Source organism: Suricata suricatta, chromosome 2, assembly GCF_006229205.1.
Source record: "Suricata suricatta isolate VVHF042 chromosome 2, meerkat_22Aug2017_6uvM2_HiC, whole genome shotgun sequence".
NCBI classification, from domain to species: Eukaryota; Metazoa; Chordata; class Mammalia; order Carnivora; family Herpestidae; genus Suricata; species Suricata suricatta.
In genome coordinates, this window is record NC_043701.1 from 32500274 (window position 1) to 32523935 (window position 23662).

General features: G+C 38.2%; 1 protein-coding gene and 1 long non-coding RNA gene across 2 annotated transcripts in view; one reads left to right on the top strand and one right to left on the bottom strand.

Annotated features, from left to right (window-relative positions):
* Positions 1 to 2659: 2659 nt before the first annotated feature.
* LOC115305545 lies at positions 2660 to 22878 on the top strand. Its single transcript, XR_003914837.1, has 5 exons — positions 2660 to 2730; positions 7032 to 7171; positions 18374 to 18538; positions 20168 to 20388; positions 22634 to 22878. It is a non-coding gene; the product is annotated as an uncharacterized LOC115305545 (long non-coding RNA).
* Positions 21466 to 23662, bottom strand: part of MET (MET proto-oncogene, receptor tyrosine kinase) — a 117837-nt gene continuing 115640 nt past the window's right edge. Inside the window, exon 21 of the mRNA XM_029955792.1 lies at positions 21466 to 23645. Within this exon, the coding sequence (XP_029811652.1) occupies positions 23435 to 23645 (211 nt within the window). The 3' untranslated portion in view covers positions 21466 to 23434. The remainder of the gene's footprint in view (positions 23646 to 23662) is intronic.

The window sequence follows — 23662 nt, forward strand, 5'->3', positions numbered from 1 at the left end:
CCTTACAATACAGTTTTGATATACGTCTTATTTTAGTCTTTCAGATATTTTTAGAGGATAAAACAAACAAAAAAAGAGACTCATGTTTATTTTTTTTTAATTTTTAATGTTCTATTTATTTTTTGATACAGAGAGACAGAGCATGAGAGGGGGAGGGGCAGAGAGAGAGAAGGAGACACATAATCTGAAGCAGGCTCCAGGCTCTGAGCTGTCAGCACAGAGCCTGACGAGGGGCTCAAATCCACAAACGTGAGATCTGACCTGAGCCGAAGTCGGAGGCTTAACTGACTGAGCCGCCCAGGCGCCCCAAGAGGCTCATGTTTACAGTGCACTCTCCAGTTAACACTGACTGCAGCCCAGCAGTTCCAGTGCTTATTAGTGTGCATGGTATTTTCAGGCCCCACCAGAAGAGCACCAAGCTTTTCCTTTTCTTCTGGCATCTGCTCGGTTGCTCTATATTTCCAAGGACTATTAAAAGAACTGATTTGTATATTTGGCTCAGGAATTCCAAAATAACCTAGAGCTCTCATAATAAGCAGACTGCTGGCTATTTTTTTTTTAATCAAAGCAATTATAAGATGCGTGACAAGCATTTTGTTAACTGGCCATTTTCAAAGTGACAAATGGAGGGAAGAGGCACAGTGATGACAAAAAGTTCTCAAAACTGTGATTTCCAAGTTTCTGAGCTTTGACCTAAATTGTTAAGCAGGTTTCCAGAATACAGGTGACCTCTGAGCAATCCACGTTTATATGTGGATTTTTTATAGTATAGTACTGTAAATATATTTTCTTCTCCTTATGATTTTCTTAATAACATTTCTTTTCTCTGGCTTGCTTTATTGTAAGAATACAGTACAGAATAATATAACACATGAAATAATGTGTGAATTGACTGTTTATGTTACCGGTAAGGCTTCCAGTCAGCAGTAGACTATTAGTAAAGTTTTGAGGGAGCCAACTTATACATGGATTTTCCACTGTGAATGGGTAGGCTCTCCTAACCCCCGCCTTGCTCATGGCTTAACTGTATATAATTTTTATTCTTCCATCACTCCTTTCTGATAGATACTGAAGAGTAATAATGTACAAGCTCTTTCACTGATACTTTAAAAAAACGATTTGGAAATATGACTAACTGTTTATAATGCATGTTTATCAAGTGGTTGGATGCATTGTCTTTAGCTTCTTTATTTTTCTTTATCAACAAATGTTAGTTAGTGACATTTAATTATATTTCAGGCAGAGTGCTAGAGATGCAAATATAAGACATAGTTCCTATTATTGAGGAGCTGACAATATGTATCAAGTTAATAAATAACTGCAACATGGCTTGAAAAGTAAAGTAATACAAGTATGTATTTGTTAAAGGGACAGCACAGGCAAAAAAGGACCAACGTGGATTTGATAGACTGGAGAGGGTCTTGCAGAGGAGAAGTTCCCTGGGTTGAGTATGGAAGGATGATGAGTTTAACACAGTGGTGGGGGGGTTTCACACACAGATAGTAGGGCTGATGGAAAGGCATCTCCAGCGGAAGGAACAGTCTACACCAGTGCAAAGAAGTGGAAGTTGAAGAACATTTAAAAGTTATTTTGGACTGGCCTGGCCTCTGAGGAGGCTGTGAAGTGTGATGCTCATAGAAGGCAGGGGTCCAGTCCCAGGGTACCTTTCTCCACCTTACTTAGGAGTCTGTAGAAAAGGCAGAATCTCTGAAAGCTATTAACAGAAATGCATATGTTAGGAGAAGTGGATATTGGGTTTAAGAATGGTGACACTAGAGGAAGTAGACCGATTAGGGGACTATTTAGTGTTAAGGTAAACCATGATGAGAGCCTGAGCTAAGGCAGGCAACACAGGCAAGAGAAAATGAGGTAGAAATATGAGATGTTTAAAAGAGAAAATTTAATAACTAGTTGAGAGTTGGGAAATACTGACATTTGAAATGTGGGTGACTCAGAGAATGAGAGGAACAGGCATTTAGATAAAGCAGGAGGAATAGGCCAAGGAGCAAAAGTTGAACCAAGTAGACGATGGTGTTCCATAGCACTCAAGTCTCATAGGCAGAACAATAGTAAGTGGTGTTCATTCATTCACTCTTTGACACATATTTTTGGGTGTCTAATGTGTGTCAGGCTCTGTCTAGGTTCCCAGGCACAGGGATGAATAAGAGAGATCAATCTTTGCTTTCATAAAGCCTATCATCAAATAGAGAGGAGACAGAGAACATAGACATAAACACATAGATGAACAAGATAATTTGAAATAGTTATAAATAACAAAAGGAGAAGAAAGCAGTGTGTGTGACAGGGCATGACTGAGGGGTGGGTGCTGTTTTAGACTGGGTGATCAGGAAAGGCCTCGCTGAGAATGACGATAAGGGGTCAGGCAAGAAAAGATCTGAGGCAAGGAGTTCCAGGCAGAGGATATAGCTAGGGCAAGACTCTGAAGGGTAAACAAGTGCAGAGGAAAGAAGGAAGGCTGGTGAGGCAGCTGGTACTGTGCTAAAGGTGTGAGTTGAATGAGATGCATTGGAGAAGAAGTTGAAGTTTCCATGACAGAGCCATGACCATGGTTAACAACTTGGACTTCGTTTTAAATGGGATGAAAAGTTGTTGAAAGATTTTAGACATGAAAGTGACATGGTCTGATTTATGTTTCCAAAAGGTCACTCTGGCTACAGTGGAAGAATGGATTGTAGTGGAGTCCTGGAGACCATTTGAGCAGTAGTCCAGGTAAGAAATAATGGTGGCCTGGTCCTGGGTTTTGGGCTCCACAGATGAAACAGATTGTGGATATATTTGGAAATGGAGTTATTTTAGCATGATCTGAAGGGTGATTTTGGTAGAGTACCACTGGGTGAATGATGATGCACTTTTACTAAAATGGTGGCGGTCTTGAGGGGGAAAGGTCGAGAGTTCTATTTTTCATTTGTTAAACTTAAGGCGCTTATCATATGAAGATGTTGAGTAAGTAGCTGCATGTGTGAATTTGGAATTCAGGGGAAGATGCAAATTTGAGAAACTATAGATGTATTTAAAAACCATAAGACTGGGTATTACTTTGGAAGGAGTGAGGTCACAAAAGAAATGGAGCTCCAGGACTCAGCCTGAGATAATTGGATTTGAGGTGGGAAAAAGGGATCCAACAAAGGAGACTGAGAAGTTTTCTGTGACATAGATAGAAAACCAGGATGGTATGGTGTCACTGACGTCACAAGAAAAAAAGCTGACCACTGAGGGAGGAGTGGTCACCTGGGTCAAATGCTGTGAAGGTATGATATAAAATGGGGACAGATTTAATGCCACTGGTGACTTTGATAAAAGGAGATCCAGTGGAGTGGACAGATAAGAAACTTGATCAGAGGGGAACCTGGGTGGTTTGGTCAGTTAAGCGTCTGACGTCAGCTCAGATCATGATCTCGTAGTTTTTGAGTTCAAGCCCCGTGTCAGATTCTGTGCTGACAGCTCAGATCCTGGAACCTGCTTTGGATTCTGTGTCTCCCTCTCTCTCTGCCCTTCTCCCACTCATGCTCTCTCTCTCTCTTTCTCTCTCTGGCTCTTAAGAAGCAACATTAAAAAAATTTAAAAAAAGAAACTATTGGAGTGCACTGAGAAAATGAACTGTGGTCATAGAGATATTCTAACAGAAAAAAAAGATATTCTAACAGTACAAGGAAGAAGAGAAATGTGATGTTGCTAATATTTACTGAGCACTATCTTGTGCTAGGCATTTCTGCGTATAGTATTTATAATTCTCACAACAACTCTACAAAGGTACGTATTTTAACTTTCACTGTTTAGATAATTAGATGGTGAGGGCGCCTCGGTGGCTCACTCAGTTTATCTGACTTAGACTCAGGTTATGATCTCACAGTTTGTGAGTTCAAGCCCTGCTTCAGGTGAGCTTGAGCCCCTCATCAGATGAGCATGACCCCTGCTTTGGGTGAACCCCGTTTGTCTCCCTCTCTTTCTCTCTCTCAATTCCTCATGGGATTCCCTCTCCCTCTTTCTCTTTCTGCCTTTGCTCACTTGTACCCAGTCTCCAACAAAGAAAAAAAAAAAGGAAGATGAAAAGGATCAGAAATTTCCTTCAAGCCACAGAGCTGGCCATCTTATTCCATGGCTCCATATTCCCACCAGAGGGGCAGATCACCCCACTGATGTGATTTTCGAGAGACTAAGAACTCCTTCTCAATTTCTGGCCAGACATAGTTTTCCTGAGGGATTAAAAAAATCCATTCTTGAAGGTTTTTCAAACTTCTCTGTTATTAATTAAAATGTCAACAACCAGGGCGCCTGGGTGGCTCAGTTGGTCGGGCATCTCACTTCAGCCCAGGTCATGATCTCACAGTTCGTGGGTTTGAGCGCCATGTCGGGCTCTGTGCTGACAGCTCAGGCCTGAAGCCTGCTTCAGATTCTGTGTCTCCCTCTCTTTCTGCCCCTCCTCCATTCATGATCTCCTTCTCAAAAATGAATAAGCATTGAAAAAAATAATTAAAAATGTCAATAACCAAGGGAAAGGTAACATCGAATAATTTATAATGTGGATTCCTATTTTAAGTACTGTCTATAAGCTCCTGACAGCCCAATTTTTCTCTTCAAAAACTTTCTTTTGTGCTATGGGATACTTCCAACTTGACATGTTTTTGGCTTATTTATTTATTTTGACAGAGAGAGTGAGAGAGCACATGTGAGTATTCACGGGGACAGGCAGAGAGAAAGAGAAAGGGACAGAGAGAATACCAAGCAGGCTCCATACTGTCAGCATGGAGGCTGATGCAGGGCTTGATGTCACAAATGCTGAGATCATGACCTGAGCCTTAATCAACAGTCCGATGCCTGATCGACTGAGCCACCCAGATGCCTCCCACCTTGACATTTAACTGGCTTACAGGCATTTAAAAATCAACATATCCCAATATATCTTGACCTCCACAATCCTTCTTCCGATTTTCCATCCTGTCAGTTGTCTGTGGCAGAAACCTGGTAGTCATCTTCTAATTCTCTCTTTGCTTACCCCTCACATCTGATCTGTGAAGCTATGTTGGTTCTGCCTTTAAGAGAGACTTTAAATCCTCTTCTCATCGCCGTCTTTGGCCTCTTTACTGCCACCCCGACCACAGTGGATCCTTTCTACTCGTCATCGCACTATCACTGTTGATTTCCTTCTAGCGCTTATCTCATGGTATTACCATTTGTTTAATTTTTTTTTTTGTTTGCTTGCTTTCTGTTTATGTCTCCCTCTAGAATGTCAGTTCCATAAGGCAAGGACTCTATTTTGATTACTGTCATATCCCCAGTGTTCACCACGATTAGCACAGTCTAGCACAATCATGCGAGGTACCTGGGAGATGCTCAATCAACATATCGGTACTTGAACAAAAGGATTAGCAAATAGGTGATTTCCCTGTGGGTGGCAGGAACTGAAAGCAAAGAGAAATCCCCCCAAAGTGTGGCTGAAAAAAAAAAAAGACAAAACCTGTGGTCATCAAAATCAAGGTGGGCTCTCCCAGAATATGGGGTTAAAGACTCTGAGGCACTGAGGTGCCCGGGGCTGTCTCCCTGCCGGCAGCACCCTCTCCTTCTCCATCTCTGGGTTAGGTTGTACCTGGCAGTTCTCTGACACCGCAGTCGATCACACGATAGCTTGTTGGTTGGTAGATTACAAAGCACATTAGGTGTGTTACTTAGATGGCCTGTGAGACACGGAATAGGTCTTACAGGTGGGAAGAATGAAGGATCAGAGACTATGTTGTTGAGTGGATAAGGATTGAAACCAGTGTGGGGCCTAGAGCTCTGACTCTTCCCATTTCACATGCTGCACTCGTATTTTCTGCCAAAAGTACATGATACCTAGCCTCAAAGTGCAGCAGTGGTGTAAGGTCAATGCCAGGCTATTTGCCTAAGTGTCAATGTTTCTGTTAAAAAGAGACATCTACTTGAGAATTTCACCTAGAATTCATCTTGCTCATTTCTGAGAACCAGGAAAAAACCCTGGAAACTGTAATGATTTATCACTTACTGAGACTTTTACATTTAATGATCTCACTCTTTAAAATGACCTGGGGAAATAGGTAGAAGAGGTTTATTGCCCTCATATTTAATATAAGTTATCTGAGTCTTAGGAAGAAAAGGGCTCAAGGTTATCCAGTTATGGAACGTTGATTAAAAGCTTGAGTTCTTAGAGGAACACTGCCTATTTTTGATTCCTGGTCCAGCTATTTATTAGCTATGTAATTTTGGGCAAGTTCCCTAAGTCTCTGCCCATTTTCCTCACTTATAATATGGGGACAATAAAGGCACGTGCCTCCTCAGGTTATTGTGAGAATCATATGTATTAATCTATGGAAAGCATTTTATATCATGTTTGGCATGAAATAAGTTCTCAATAAATGCTGTCTATTAAAAAGTGACCAAGTCAGCCCAGTTCTAGCTCTGACTATGGTGGTCTTCCTAAAATTCAAGTTAGACCCAATCTTAGAAAAGCGAGTTGAAATAATATTCTTTTGAAATGCTCTTTCAAGGAGCATCTGAGGCCAAGGATGTCTTGTTTAGATTCTTACTTAACTCATAACTGTATTGCAGAGCACAAATCAGAACTTAATGTTGCTAAATCTTATCAAATCCTAGCAGACAATGTAGTTTTGACAGAACATATGCTGAAGATCACAGTATCAACATAAAGAGTTGCCCTTTTCCATTTTCATCTTTTTTCTCTAGAATTTCAGACCTGGAGAAGATGTGGTTATGCCTTTTTGTTACAACACATACTTAGACTTATTTTGTGTCTAAGGAGAAATCTTCAAACTTCAGATATTTAATGTAATGTGATATTAGAGGAATGCATCAATTATTTATTACTTTTTCTATCATTCTAGGACTGTATCATAGAATAAAAGGCTGGTGCATTAGATTTTATGTATATTTTTGGCAGCACTGTTTGTAATGTTAAACAAAACAAAAATCTTGAAAATAACGTTAATGCCCATGAAGAGGGGAATAATTACATGAAAATTTAAATACCCATTTTGCAGAAAATTATGCAACAAAGAAGACTGGGTTACAAGTTGGAGGAATATCTGTGACATACTGCTAAGTGAAAATAAATCCTATCACAGATTATGTCCTTAGCATGATCCTATCTTTATTGAAAAGCCCTACAATCAACGTAAAGGTATGTCCTTCTATGAGTATGAAGAATATGGGGGTGAGGGAATCTGTTGGAACAGCCAGTACTGGGAGGGACTGTTAGCATCTGCAATAATGTGAGCTTTTCTAAAATTACTTCTTGACATTAATCAGCACACAGGCATACATTACTTATGAAATAAGAAGTCTAATAACAGATTTTTACAAGTGTTTTTCTTTAGCAGTGGCTACTTTACACATTGAATTTCCCAAAGCCCATTGATTTTGAGGAAACATATTGATGTCTCGAAGCACCCATCACTGAAGCTGCTTGTCCTGTTTAGGAATCAAACTTCTGACCTTGGTCTCAATAGCACAAAGCTCTGACTGACTAGTCCCTCTTGCTTCTAGTATAATCATAGCAAACACAGAATCAGCTTACAAGTTACACAAACATACGTGGATACGGGATCATATACCTCCTCAATGAACCATGATTTAATTATGTTAGCCTTTTAATCCATACAAATCATCATGCTTGGTTTTCAGTATAGTGCAAAGCTGGAATGATAAAATCTGAATTTTGAAAAGAATATGAATCTCAGATATAATAAATGAAATTGATTTTTTCCCACTGATTTATTACTTTTCTTTAAAATGTGGGTTTGATGTCATTTAAGCCATATCTGCTATTGTCACAACTGCCTATAGGTTTCAGATTAGTAAAGTCTTTGAAATATGACTCTGCTCAGCAGAAAGGAATCCGTAGCACTTGGTATAAAGATTATAATCTTTGGCCTTCCTTTGGCAAGATTTACAACTGTGACCTTAGGCTCTATTTCTTTTGGACTGTAGTCACTTTCAGTTACCAGTGATGATTGCTTTGAATTACTAGGTCAGCGTGAATTGCCTAATATAATGTCAGCTTCGTGCTTCCCAAGGGCTGGGCAGTATTAGGGACACGAAACAAAGTGAATTTTAATGTCTGCAGAAGGCAGTGCTCTGATATATGAGCCACCCCAGTAACAATGAATTTCCACGGCAAGAGATTTTAATACCAGTTCCTAATCTATTCCATACTATTCATCCTCTAATTCATGAAATATTATGAGTTCGCTTTTCCTTAGGTGAAATAGTCTGAAACAATTAAAAAGACGAAAAGAGAGAATTAAAAGCTAGCTCTACTTCAGGACCTTAGAATGTTAAAAAGAGGCAGTTGTATAAGGGATGACACCACGTTGAGAATAATGTGCTCCAATTCTGTTGATGTATCACATTATAGACGTTGAACGGAAGCCCTTCTCTCAATGCAGTTTCAAAATGAATATTTTGTTTAAAATTCAGATCTATATATGAATGGCAAGCAGTGAAAGCAGTTTGAGAGCTTGGTCCTAACTAGTCAGACGTTGACTAGTTTTCAACAGAAGGAAATTGCAGATGATATATAAAAGCCTACCTTTCTTTGATACGCTGTATTAAAAAACATTGTCGACACTAGATGGCACTCTAGTGTTGCTTTTCTTGTATGTTCCTCCAGGTCCAAGGTCCTTCAGCATTAATTCCCTCCTTTAAAAAGAGCAAACATGCTATTTAAACAAAGGTCCCTGTAGTTGCTCTGTAGTTCTGTTTTTTATATTTATAGTCATGTAATCAATATGTTGGAAGAGTAATTAATTTTTAACCTCAATCCGTGGGGAGATCAAATGTTAGTGGAGTTAATGGATGGAACAGGCTTCATTATTCTAAAGTAACACTAATGATAAGCAGAGAAAAAAGAGAAAGGTTGTAAACAATTGTGCCATCAAATACAGTCATAAAGCAACAGTGCACTGTGATCACAGGACACTGACCTGTGGCCACTCTCCTTCAGTACAGCCTGAGTGTCTGCTCTAGTCACCTAGATAGCCTGAAATGGTCTCCTCACTGAGCTTCTAAAATATTTCCTCCTCCAATCAATGATGTTGGAGTTACTACTCCAGATAAGAGTTCTGATCGTGTTGCCCCTCTGTTTTGAAAGCCTTTTGTCATTCCCCATTTCCCAGCACCTTAAATAAGGCCTTTTGTACACTCATGGAGCATGCATGCTCCTTAGCTCAGGGAATGCCATGCAATTCTCTTATCAATGACATTTTTTTTGCAGTGCTATGTATCTGATCATCTGCTATGTTTTTACAAGAGAGACTGCAGCCTTATGCAACTTCCATACTGCATCACACCCAGCGTCATGGAGCGTTCTGGATGAGCTCACACTCAGGACAGGAGTAGGGTGGCATGATCCAAGCTGAGGGACTAGAAACCAAAAAGGACAAAGAATTCACTTTTATATCCTTCCATTACCCAACCCTGTCCTTGAATTTCTGATTGTACTAATCAGGGTCATGAGAAGCTAAGACAGGTGGAAGGGGAGACTTGCAGTTGATTGTCCCTTCAAGCTCATTATTGGTAGACACACTACTATTTCTTCCTCAAGTTTTATATTCAAATTAACTTCTCTTGTTCCTTTACCATTCTTGTACTTTCCTGACTTCCTTACAGACATGACTCTCTCTAGTGGAGTATTCCTTCTCTATTTATCCATCTGGGCCCAACTCATGGGCATCTTCTTTCACAAACCCTCCTTCAACCCCTTTCTAGCATAATGAATCTCCTTATGTACTGAATCCCCCAATTGTTTAATTTCTAGGCTTATTACAATAATCTTCCACAGTTAGGATTTTTGTCCTTATTTTTATTTTCTAATACAAGTGTAAATTATGGAAAGATTTGTAAATCTTTTTATCACCCACACTGCCTGGCCAAGTGACTCATCAAACAATTACAGATCATAAATATTGAATTTACTAAAATTAGATGGGATAAAACTTGACCAGAAAACCAGGATGGGTATCCAAGTCAGAGATAGCTCATATTTTTTGGATTAATCATTAAAAAAAGAAGATTCATACATGTTTTATTCCATAAAAAAATACTAGTTGATACTGGATACACATACACACACACACACACACACACACACACACACACTCACACTCACACATAGTAAAAGAGATGATTAGTCACCTATCCATACCCATTCTCCCTTTCCTTAAAAGAACCATGGTTTTCAGTTGGGCATATTGGAGCCAAAGTAAAGGACTACATTTCCCAGTCACCCCTTGTATTTAGGGGTAGATCTAAGACTGCATTCTGGCCAAATATAGCAGTGGAAGAATTCTGCAGGCCTTTTAGAAAGGTTCTTAAAGGATGTTGACTCAGTCTTTCCTCCTCCTTTCAAAAACTCAGGAAGCCATCTGGACCACAAAGGTGACCATGAGGATGGAAGTCATACACTGGGGCAGCAGGCAGAAAGATGGGAGCCTGGGTCCCTGATGACATTTTATAGCTTCCATACCAGACCCCAACTGCCTGACTTCCAACTTGTTTTGTGTACAAGAAAGAAGCTTTTCTCTCATTTACGCCACAGTTGGTTTGGGTTCTTCTGAGCCCAATCCTGATACACATACTCTAGGTTAACTGTGGATCATTACTTTTTTGTTTGTTTGTTTTCAGGAACTTGCTTGAAGTACAATAATGATCATATAAGCTTATCATGTAAGTAAAAGCAGGAGTTAAAAGGCTCAAAGTGAACAAGCAAATGCAGGATGAACGTCTTTCCAACTTAAAATGAAAGAAGATAAGCTTAGATAGAATTTGTGTTGATTTAGTAATGTAAACTTTAGAACAATTAGCATGAAATGGAATTCTTCAGAAGGATAGAGGAGACTTGTCACTGGCATTACCAGTCGTGATACATAATGACTGGTAAGGTTATGATCTCTGCTTGCTTATTACATTTCACTTGGGGCCTAGATAAATAGAGGTAAAAGAAGTGTTAGGTTTTTATTCCTTTGGATATATAGTAGGTCACTTATTTTTAGAAGTAGAGTTTAATCATATTTGGATGGTGGGAGTGAGCAAAAAGGTTAAAAAATGGAAGAAATTAACAATTGTTAAGTAGCTTTAATCAGCTAGTAGCAAAGCATACATATTTTATTTAATTTTTCCATATGATAAGTCTATATTTTATGATGAAGTATGTAATTTCTCAATCTTACGTCCCTGACCTCTAAACAGGAAGTGCCCTGAAGTTCCATCCTTTGCCTCTGTAGCTTCTCCCCCTAGATGATCTTGTCTAGTTCCATGGCTTTATATGAACAAATGTTGATGGTTTTCTTCCTCTAAGCTTCAGACATATTCAAATGCCTACGTGGTGTTTTCAGTTCTTTGGTTAAGAGGCATTTTAAGTTGAAATGTCCAAAGTAGAACTCTTGATCTGACTTGTGACTCTCCTAGCTTTCTCTCAATCGCTGGTCACATCATCCATCTTTTCCCATAAGCCAAAAATCTAAGTTGCCTTTGATCATTGTCTTTCCCTCCATATCCACATGCAGTTCATCAGCATGTTCCATTCATTTCATTTTCAAAAGGCATCTCAAATCTGTCCACTTATCTCCATCTCCACTGCCTCCATCCTACTTCCATCTCACCTGATACCATGATCTCTGGCCAAATGTTATTAAATAGCTACCTTACTTCTTCTCTTGCTTTGCTATAATCTATTTGCACTCAGCAGCTAGACTGATCTTTAAAAAACCCTGTTTAACACCCTCCAGTAGCTTCCCATGGCCAGCCATTAGAATAGAAATCTAACTTGTTAGTTACATTAAAAAAATTTTTTTAATGTTTTATTTTATTATTGAGACAGTGAGAAACAGAGATGAGCAGAAGAGGGTCATAGAGAGAGGAAGACACAGAATCTGAAGCAAGCTCCAGGTTCTGAGCTGTCAGCACAGAGCCCGATGTGGGGCTCGAACCCACAAACCATGAGATCATGACCTGAACCGAAGTCGGCCACTTAACCGACTGAGCCACCCAGGCGCCCCTGTTGCTTACATTTTCACCTTTGCCTCATACTACTCTTCCTCACCCAGCTGAACACATTATTGCCATGTGGCTCTGTTTCCTGGGCCTTCAACAGGCTCTCGCCTGCCTCTAGAAACAGCCTTCCCACTTGGTGTTCTCCCTGCCTTGATGGCTCCACACCAGCCCTTCACGTGGCTGGCTCTTTCTTATCTTCCAGCCTCAGCTCACATTTTGCTAATCACCCTATGCCAAATAGCCATTTTAATCTTTACCTTTTATCCTATTTACTTCTTTCACAGCACTTATAACAATTGAAAATAAATTCTGTGTATCTATCTTTCCTGTGTATCTGTCTATACACCCTGTCTTTATCCATATATTTTCCTTTCTTTTCCTTCCTTCCTTCTCCCCTCTCTCCTCCTCTTCCTTCCTCCCTTCCTTCCTCCCTCCCTCCCTTCGTTCCTTCTTTCCTTTTTTCCTTCCTTCCTTTCTTCCTCTTTTCCCATATTTTGGAGTAAATGCCCCATGGGGACAATTGTCTTGTCTGGCATATTCCTTGCTATACCTTTCTCCCCTAGAACATGTCTACCATGTAAGACTCTCAGAAATATTTTAAAATTGAATATATGAAAATCCAGTTTTTTACTCTGGCAAATAGTGAGTAATGGCAGAGTTGGGATGGGAACCTGGCCTTTTCTTGCTTCAAATCCTTATTCTTTCATTGTGAGATTTCCTTACCAGTCAATCAGGACTGAATTTTTTTCTGCTACTAAAGCAAGGGCTATTTTAGCTAAATACATTGAAGAATCACAGTAATGATTTGGTTATTTTGTGTTCCCTCTAAATGATTTTACCTGAACTCCACAGATGCTTTAATCATACATTTTTATTTGAGTTAAATAGTTGTCACGACTCTCACTTTTCTTTGCTATCATTTGTTATTCTTTCTATGTATGAAAAACCATTTCCTTTAAAAAATAATGTTGTCCATACCCTTATGAACTAGTCAATTCTCTTTCCAACATTTTCTTTTGGGCCATGCAGATATGACCTAACAGTAACTGCAATAATGCTGTTATTTCAAAGGGTAAAGACCTTTTTTCTTAAAAAAAAACTGAATGTGAAAAAAAAAAAAAGCCCACCTCATACAGAGTGAGAATGCCTGTTTTTCTTGGTAATATTTCATTTCCTCACCAAGACTATTTTCTTCTGCTTTCCATTGTCAGCAGACAAAAAAGATACAATTAAATCAAGGAAACCTGGCAGGGCCGATTTTGGAAAATAAAATGAATTCATTTCTGATTTAAACAAAGAGCAATTTATTATGTTGGAAAAACACTGCACTGATGAGATTCAAACTCTACTTGTTTCATGTTAGCTCAGGACACCACTTCAGATCTGCATTTTTGTTTATCTTTGAGAAGGGGCAGTGATTTCACCCCCAAACTTTGACCTCCAAAGAGGACATGGCGTTGTTTAAGGGTCAGCTAGCAATGAGCACCCACAACCCCTGTGCTGAGGCCCAGGGCCAGCTTCATGCCCTTCTTTAGTCCGGAGCCCATTGATTCTAAGTTCGGATCTCTGTAAACAACTCCAGCAATTATGCTGGAGCAAAGGAAGTGCTGGGGTTAGTTAGAGCAAATTTTTATACATCAGATGAATTCTAAGTAGACTTTTGAAATAAAAAAAATATATTTTGATGAATTGAATAACCATAAGAATACCTCTATTTGTCTAAACTGTATTATATTATTTAATACTTATAGCTAACACTTTGAGTATAATATTCATACTTTGTAGAGAAGAATAGTATAACTTAAAAAGATTAAGTGAGACTGACGGTCTTACAAGCAGTAAAGTCAGACTGGATGAGGGCCCCACAGTTCCCTGGTACTACTAAAAATGATGAAGAAAACCTGTCCCTGTTTTCATGACTTTTACTGTCACATATTTCTTGATTGGGCCAAACTTTGGACTTATTTTATGGTAATTTTATTCTAGTGTCTTCCACACGGAATCATTTTGTGGAGCAAGGCAGGTTATAAATGATAATGATGATGGTAATAATAATAAAACCAAGCTCTCCAGAAATAACTACTGCTACTTATTGAGTGTTATGCATGTATTGTTCCATTCAATCCTCATATAGTCTTATGAGGAAGTCACCATTTGCATTATTATCTTCTAGATATGGAAGCCGAGGCTTAGAAAGTTTGAGCAGTTAGTGCAAAATCACACTGCTGATAAGTGGTGGAAATGATTCAGACCTAGGGTATCTGATCCTAAAATGTATCTACCTCCATGCTATAGCACTTTTGTCCAGAATGAGAGTAAGAGACGGGCCCGCCAGGTCACTGGGCACCGAATTACAGCTGGATTAAGTCAGTAATATGATGTCGGCTGATTCAGATTTCCACATGTGGCTCCTTATGTAACGGGCAAAATTAGGTTGGATGTACTTCTGCCAAAAGGACAGTTGGAGTGAAGCAAAATAACTTGCTACAGTAAACAACCCATCTCTGTGGGGCATATCTGCCACACGTAAGTACAGTTCCAGTCAAAGTTGTCAGTCAGCTGAAATTCTAAAAATAATCCATCACAGAATGCTGCATATCAGGAATGGGTGATTTATTTTTATTACCTAAGTTTAAAAGCCGTTATGATTTTCAAGCTGGTTTGGTTGGAATATGGCAAAAGAGAATAGTTTTAGAAAACCACAATAGTTTGGTGATTTTTTCTTTTAGGATATTGATGATTCTGCTTTGTTAAATGGAAATGAGTAAATCTGTTCTTTGATATTTATTAAAAGAACATTATTTCAATCTTCTTTTTAAATAAAATTTGAGAGAATACTTAATATCAGTTTGAAGGGACACCAAATTTTAAGCCAGCTTGGGTGGTCCAAATAGCTTGGTCTAGCCCTGTTTATACAGCTTCTACCAAAAGGGGGATATTTTTGGTATAAGTTCAACATCACAAAGGTAGAGAGATAATCTCTTGGTTAGGAGATTATGATGAATGACAGTTTGGTCAATAAAATGGAGGCGTCTGAAGGATGTCCTGAAAGTGTCTGGCTTAGTTTAAAACTGATGCAAGGCGGAAATTTCTGGAAGAATATACAAGAAAGTGTTAACATTGTTTTCCTTTAGGAAGTGAGGATGGAGGGTGTGAGAGAGTGGTTAGAGGATATTTCCTGTGCACTTTTTATCTAAAAAAATTTTCCCATGAGGTTATAGACTTAAAAAACACAAAACATGACAAAACAACATAAATAATTCATTCAGGGACCCTCTAGGAATGGACACAGGTTTTCAAGCTGGAAAATGATGTAATCAGAGTATTATATAATTTTGGCAGCTGGTTATGGATATTACGGAAGAGTCAGTATGGATAAGACAGAATCAGGAGGTCAGTTGTTAGAATAATCTTGGAAAAAGATGTTATGTAATGACCTCTAAGCCAAGTATAATTTAGAGACAATATTCTAAAGCCCACGTGGAGGATCCACTTTCTTCACATCACAGTTTTAAAAATAAAATGATTCAAGGCAATCATAATTTTAAATCTGCTATGCTTGCACTAAAGGGAGTAACATTTTAACAGGTTAATCTTGTGTCAATAAAACAATCCATATGTAAACATATCCCTAGGGTAAAAGTGGGAGACAGATGTATGAAAGAAAAATTATAAAGGATATGTATTTTTGCGTTACCTTTTCTCCCCCATTCTGTGAATCAACCAGGCTTGATGGTGGCAACCCTGATCTTTTACTTCTGTCATTTCAAGCATTCATTTACTAAACAAACAGCATTTCACTAAACCAAGACTAATTCCTGAGAACATTACCTTAGTCCATTAGGTGCCAGACAGTCATTCATTCCTGTGACATGTCCTGGGATGAGATCATTATTATCATCATTATTACTTTTTATCAATTAAGTTCATTTTCAGAAACAAGTTTCTATAAAGTCTCAACACTGGATATTTTCTTTCTGGAATATTTTTTTTAGTATCTATGTGATAGTGACTTCTTGCTTTACCTGTGTGTTTTCACAGATCCTTTGGCTACCCCTGAAGCGAATTTAAATTCCCTGTGTTTAATTCTCCTAGTTCAACAAAAAGTTAGAAACAGCTTGCAAAAGTATCCTGATAGGATATTTGAGTTTCTCTGTAATTTTTCTTTATTGGGACTTCTGAAATAATATCTGAAGATCATGTGACTGACTTCAGACATTGTGTAGCAGGATTCCACAAAGGCTCTTAATTTAGCATTTCTTGCTTACAAGAACTGTTGGCCCTAATAAATATGGTAGTTGCTGAGTATAGTTCTACAAAAGGAAAGGCCCAGCTTGACTATAATGGAAAGAACAGATGTCACCAGAACATAGGGGCAAACGTCAAAGTGATGGCTTCAGCTGGCAGAGAGCAGTCTGTCCATTACCAGTTCCAATACTTTTAGAATTAGAGACAGAAAGAAAACTCACAACTGTGAAAATTATAAACAACCGAGAAAGGTGAATGAAATATGTTTCTTCAAAATTCCAGGCTGCCCAATAAAAGTAGGAACTGAAATTACAGATCCCATGGATCATAATGGGGAACACAAATGGCTTGGAGAGTCAGTGAAAAACAGTTCTGACATGTTTAGATGCCAAAGATTTTTAAAGTTGATCTCTTTTGGCCTGGTAAGATTTTATGCATTTTTGTCGTTCCAACCCAGAGGTCTAAGGATTAGTGAATGTTTTTGCCATCCTGCAACTCATGTGGTGAAAAGAATGTACGCATGTGACAGTGAAAAAGTGAATGCATAAAGACAAAGGACTTCTTTTCAAGAAAAGGATAAAAATTAATTATCATTGTAGTGTGGATCTAGAGCTTCAAAATAATGTTCAACTATTACCATTTTGCTTAAATTAAATATTGTTTACACATCCAATATACATCCATTTTCGTTTCAGAATTGCTCTTTAACACTAACTAGTTTTCAGAATGCTTAACCAGGTAGGGTTTTGCTGTCCAGGAGAATAGGACATTTAGTCCTAGTCTGAATTAGTCTATCTGGGGAATTAGCTCTTAGTAAAAAATGAAAACAAATAATACTAAAGAATTAGGAGCTATTTGAATGTTTGGATGCTAATTTTATGTGAGGCTAATTAACTAATTCATTTCAGTTTTTTTTAACCCATACTTTTTGTTGATATAAAGGGAAACACATTTATCAGAATAGCTCAGGAGCCAGCAATGGAGAAAAGGGAGAAGACAGAGTCTTTGTTTCCAGCATTTGTTAAATATTTGCCTTAAAGCCAACACAATACTAGTTAGATGACAGGATAGTAAGTTCTATTAATGATGGGCTTTTCATTACCGTAGATATGCTTTTGCAATTTTCCTAGATTTCTGCTCCTGGGTCACATGGTAAGTCAATAGTAGTTATAAACCTCTCAGCATTGTGATCAATACCTTAGGCTGACGTAATCTAGACCTCTGGTATAATTTACAACAAAGGACAGTATGGGCAAGGCTTTGTTTTATTGCCTTCAATTCACCACTGAAATATTTCACTGGTTTATGACTGAACTTATTTCCAATTTTTGATAGATAGGGAATTGAGATAGTCTTTGAGAAAAATGTCAAGTATGAAAAGGAAAAACATTTTATGGAATTAAAAGCAGTAAGCATTTCTTACTTTGGGGCATAATGTCTACATACCTAACTCCTGAAATTGTCTAAATTGTGTAGTTACCTATCTAGTCATCCAGATGGATAATTACAATATTAATGAAGCATTCCTTATCTTCCAAACATACATCATATAACTAAAACAATGCTGTCGTAAGCCCACATTTTCCTGAATCTGAATAATCATTAACCATCCATTCGAGCAAAACAAAGAACAGTAGTAATCTCTAGACATGAATACTGAGAATTGTGACTCCTGTTATTGTGCCTTTATGCAACTTTCCTGGAATTTAGACAATTTTTTTCCACATCTGTTGTATATTCTAGGTCTGAAGACCAAATCAGAAAAAAGGAAATTAGTCATTAGAGAGGTAATTAAAGAAATAGTAGGGAGGTTAAGGAAAGAAGGATGGGGTGGAGGTGCTCGTCAGGTGTCGGGCACTGAGAGGGAAGGGGCTGCCATTTTGTCACTGTCCTGCTATTCCTCTTATGTGCCCCACACCCCCACCATACACACACTGCCACATCAAGACTGAAGGAAAAGTTGAAATCACAGCTCTGTTTCTAATATATAAAGGAGGTATCAGGTGAGGGATGGGGTAAGGATTGGATTTACACATCTATAAGTTCCGTCTGAGGCTTAATTTCTCCTTTCAATCAACCACAGGTTACCTGGCTCTTATTGCACAAGACTGAAGATAATAATAATACCACAATTAATGAGCAACTATGGTGTACTAGGTACCTCTCCATGTTATTTTTTAGTTTTCAAACAACTTTGTGAAGTAAGTAGGATGAACCTATTTGAGAGAGGTTCAGTATTTTGCACAAGGTAGGTCAGTATTTAATCTATTTGCCCAGGAGGCTTCACTTTAGAATGTTTAAACTGTGATCTCATTCCTCATTACAAAGCTATAGTAATCAAAACAGTATGGTGTTGGATAAAAATAGACACACCAATCAATGGAACAGAATAGAGGGCCCAGAAATAAACCCATGCATATATGGTTAATTAGTTTACAACATAGGAACCAAGAATATACAGTGGGGAAAGGACAGTTTTTTCAATAAAGTGTGTTGAGAAAACTGAACAGCCATGTATAATAGAAGGAAACTGACTACTGTCTTACATCATACACAAAAATTAGCTCAAAATGAATTAAGTAAGATCAAAAACCATAAAGCTTCTGTAACAAAACACAGGCAGTAAACTCTTTGATATAGGCCTTGGGATGAGTTTTTGAGTCTCATGTCAAAAGCAAAAGTAACAAAAGTGAAAATAAGTATGTGGGATGACATCCAACTAGAATGCTTCGGCACAGCAAAGGAAACCATCAACAAAACAAAAAGGTAAGCTATGGAATTGGAGAAACTTCACCAATCATGTATCTGATAGGGGGCTCATTCCCAAACTATGTAAAGAAATCAACTAACAGCAAAAACAATGATTCAAAAATGGGCAGAGGATCTGAATAGACATTTTTCCAAAGAAGACAGATAGATGGCCAACAGACACATGAAAAGATGTTCAACATCACTAATCATCATGAAAACACAAAGATGAAAAAATCACAATGAGGTATCAGCTTACATATGTTAGAATGGCTATTATCAAAAAGACAAAAAATAACAAGTGCTGATAAGAATGTGAACTGTTGGGTGAAAATGTAAATTGGGAAACTGCATGGAGGTTCCTCAAAAAATTAAAAATAGAACTACCATTTGATTTAGTAACTTCACTTCTGTGTATTTATCCAAGGCTGGGGAGGGAGGGAACCCAGCAACTCCAAAAGATATATGCATATTCATTGCAGTGTTATCCATTAAATCAAGGTATGGAAACAACCTAAATAACCACTGATGGCTGAATGGATAAATAAAAGGTGATATAGATATATAATGGAATATTATTCAGTCACAAGAAAGCAAATCTTGCCATTTGCCACAAAATGGATGGATCTCAAGGGTATAATGCTAAGTGAAGTTAAGTCAGACAGAGAAGGACAAATACCATATGATCTCACTTATATGTGCAATCTACAAAAACAAAAAGACCCCACAAAAACAAAAGAACATCAAAAGGAAGAAGCTTATAAAAGCAGACAACAGATTCATGGTAGCCAGAAGTGGGGGAAAGGATTGAAAGAAATGGGGGAAGGGGGTCAAAAGATACAAACTTCCAGTTATAAACTTTGATGCCTCTTGAAGATAGCTTACAGATCTAAGAAATGTATAGTTACAACATGCACTAGTTGTGTAGTTTTGTTTGTCTTTTCCATTAAATTCCTTGGGTTGGCAGGGACTGTATTCTTAAATCTCCATTACCTAGCACATGTGCTTGACATTTGAATTAAATGAAATACGGATCAATTTCTTAGATATAATGTAACTTGTTTCCTCAACCCAATTGGATAGATTAAAAATGTGAGATGTCTGCAAACATCTGATGTGCTTTTTACAGGTTGTATATTCCTTCACCATATTTAAGGATGAAATCTGCTATGTAGGTCAGAAAGAACAAAAATACAATGGATGCTACATTGTGAAGTGAAAAATCCTGTAATTAAAAATTCAGAGCACCAAACAAAAGTCTGTAAAGGAAGATCCTTTTATCCTTCTCTCCCCAGAAAGGTCCTCCTCTCCCCATGTCATCGCTGACCAAATATCATGGAAGCTACATAGGTAATATCTTTGTGGTGGTTTAAAGTGATTAAGGATAAGAAAATTTGGTTTCAGTTCAGTAATTATTTTAGAATCTCCTAAGTGCCAGATACTAAGGATATAAAGATGACAGGTTCTTGTCCTTCAGGGGCATGGAGTCTGATTGAATTTCTTATAGACAAGCATTTCTTGGCTGGGAGGGAGTTTGTGTACGTGGAATGAATTCTCTCTCATAAAGAATCAGCCCCCACTATATTTTATAGGTATTAGTTTGATTTTGGATCTTTTTAAAAATCATCTTGCTCCAAAGTGCCACATGATTTTTAGATGATGGAAATATCATCATTGAATTCCCTTGCATTACAGGGGCACCTGCGTGGTTCAGTCAGTTAAGTGTCCAACTATGGCTCAGATCATGATCTCACAGTTTTTGGGTTTGAGACCTGCATGGGGCTCTGTGCTGATGGCTCAGCAGACGATTCTGAGTCTCTCTCTCTCACTGCCCCTTCCCTGCTCATGTTGTCATTCTTTCTCTCTCTCTCAAAAATAAACATTTAAAAAATTTTTTAAAATTTCCTTCCACTACAAGAATATTAATGGAGATAACATGAAAGTTATGTTCTCCAGTAACTAGAGGCTCCTGAGTGGTGGGAACCTGTCTGGATGGAAAAAGTACTTATAAGGGAATAAGAAGTCCTTTGTACTTATAAGGGGATAAGAAGGCCTTTCTCCTCCAATACTCAAATAGCTATTTATCTCTTTGGCAACTGTGGGTTTTCAGCTTTATTGCTATGGCTTCTGGTCCAAGGATGCACCTTGCTGGAGAAGAGCATGATGCTAAACACAGGAGACAGGTGCTCTTAGTTCTTAGCTGAAAGACAGACAGATGCAGGTAATTTGGCAACTCAGGGCAAACCACTGTTAGAAAGACAGAGACTTCCTGAGATTCAAAGTATGCAAATTCCTTAGCTGTCCAGGAATTTACTAAGGTTCTCATTTGTGGATGATCTTGATGTAGCCGGGTAAAATCAATCTTAGGCTTCCTCTGTCGTTATGTAAAGGGAGAGGTAATCAAGCAGGACTAGCAAAAACCAACTCTCAGTAACAAGATGATACATTATTTTAATTGTATGATTTATCAAAACAACAGCTATTAACATACAAAGTACCATTCAGTTCAACTGCAGGTATAGGCAGTGATAAGTATCTAATTCTTAGAAGAATCACTTACTCTCACAATCGGTCCAGACACATTAATCTAAGGACATTTTTATAAATAGCAAATATGATTTTCACATTGCAGCTTTCTCAAGCATATATACAGGTGTATAGTCTTGGTGACAGGTTGTTTCCACAAGCTCTTTCTGTTCTTGATGCCTTCATCCTCTTGATATTAGTAGAGATATTTACTTCTGCAAAGTTTTTTCTTTTGTTACCCACCATTTGCAGTATTTGTGCATTGGTATCACTCTTCTACACTTTTGAAACAAAGTTTAAAATGGAGCATATCTCTACAGTCCAGTTCCTTGTGTCTTCTGGTAAATTCTACCATGGTCAAAGAGTTGAAGTTGTAGTCGTCAGCCCAGCTCTACTATTGGGCTTCGGCGTAACACCTCTCTATAGCTTTCTGTGTTAACCCTTGGCTTCAAGTCCTGGTGATGTAATGAGGGTGGAGTGTACTGGCAATCAGCACATTTCCTTATCACTATTTACAGCCATTGAGAACTATGCTGTTACTAATCCAAGTCTGACATACCTTTTCTGAAATGTTCACAGTGCAGTATTTTTGTGGCCTAACGAAAGTTTTCTTGTATCGTTAAAAATAAACATTTTTATAAAAATATAATACTTTAAATGTTTACACTGACAAAACCAGAGTATCCTGTGCCACATGCACTATACAGTAGTAAGCACAAAATCCCGCACAACAAAACATTACAAAAGTCCTGCCCAGAATAACTGTCCATCCAGGTGAAATGGCCAGAACTTTCAATTGCTTTTTTCCCTGTAAATTATATTTTGCTTCACACAAAGCATGTGCTAATGAAAAACTAGACTCCCAGAAAGTTTTATTTCCTCCAATTGTGGGGTGGGAAGCTGCCACCTAAGAAAGAGGCTAATGTTTCCAGTCCGTCGATCCTTTCTTTGCCCTACGTGAGCCATGATCGGAACCGATGAACCTTTTAGTCAGATGTATTTGGCTTTAAAAACATGCTGAGTTGCACTTTTAAAAACACTTATCACAAACCACTTGTTTTATTTTCAGAGTCGTCATAAAAAAAATACAGGCAAACCATCTATATGTCCACGATCATAAGAAGAGTATCATCCTCAGTTGATTTTTAAATGACAACTAAATATTTCATTGACTAAGCTATTTTATGAGAACCTTCTTAATGTCATCTATGTACAATATGTAAATATCCCTATTAATTTATAAGCACGTTTCATGTCCTGACATTTTGAAATGTTGACTGTGTTGCCTATGGATATTTCCCCATTATAAGGAATGTATACAAATATTTAAAAGGGAATGTTTGCCTAGTGGGCAAAAGTCAACATCAGTAATAAAACATGTTAGTGGCCATTCTACACATGAAAGTTCTTTGAAACACTTTAATTCTAAATGAGTGGCTTGGTACTGGGGCCATGTCACCACTTCTTCTGAATCTTCTGTGATCAAGAAACCCTCAAAATTCACTGCTTCCATTCCTCACATGAAATCATGTAGGATCCTGATGTTTAAAATCTTCAACCCAAAATTCAGGCTCTGGTCTCCGTGCACAGGAGCATCATCACAGCTCTGGGGTTGCTGCTGGTCACTGGCCTGTGGGACAAAGCTGTTGGCTCTGATGCTCTGTCAGTTAAGAAATTCCTTAGAATCCAGTCATTTTAAATAGCAATATAAGGTCCTTTAATAGTGCAATCTTGGCAAAAGCAAAAAGTATCTGGTGGTCTTTCAATGGCCAGGCAGTGAAAAAAAAAAAAAACATTGAACAAAGTGTAGACTATTGTTTGGAAAGTTCTAGGATGTTTCTCAGAAGGGGGCTGGTGAGGTATCCATCCATCATGTGTCCCCCTCGCCATCAATGTTATCTTGTGATGACAACAGAGAAGGGTATGGAGCAACACATTTGACATTCACATAAGTAGCGTTCACATGGACATAGTGCTCTCCAATGAAAGTAGAGAATATCGCTGATATCCTGGAGACCAGTTCAGAAAAAGATGGGCGCAGTTCTGCTTTAGGGTGCCAGCATTTGAGCATCACTTCATATCTGTTTCAAACAGGAAG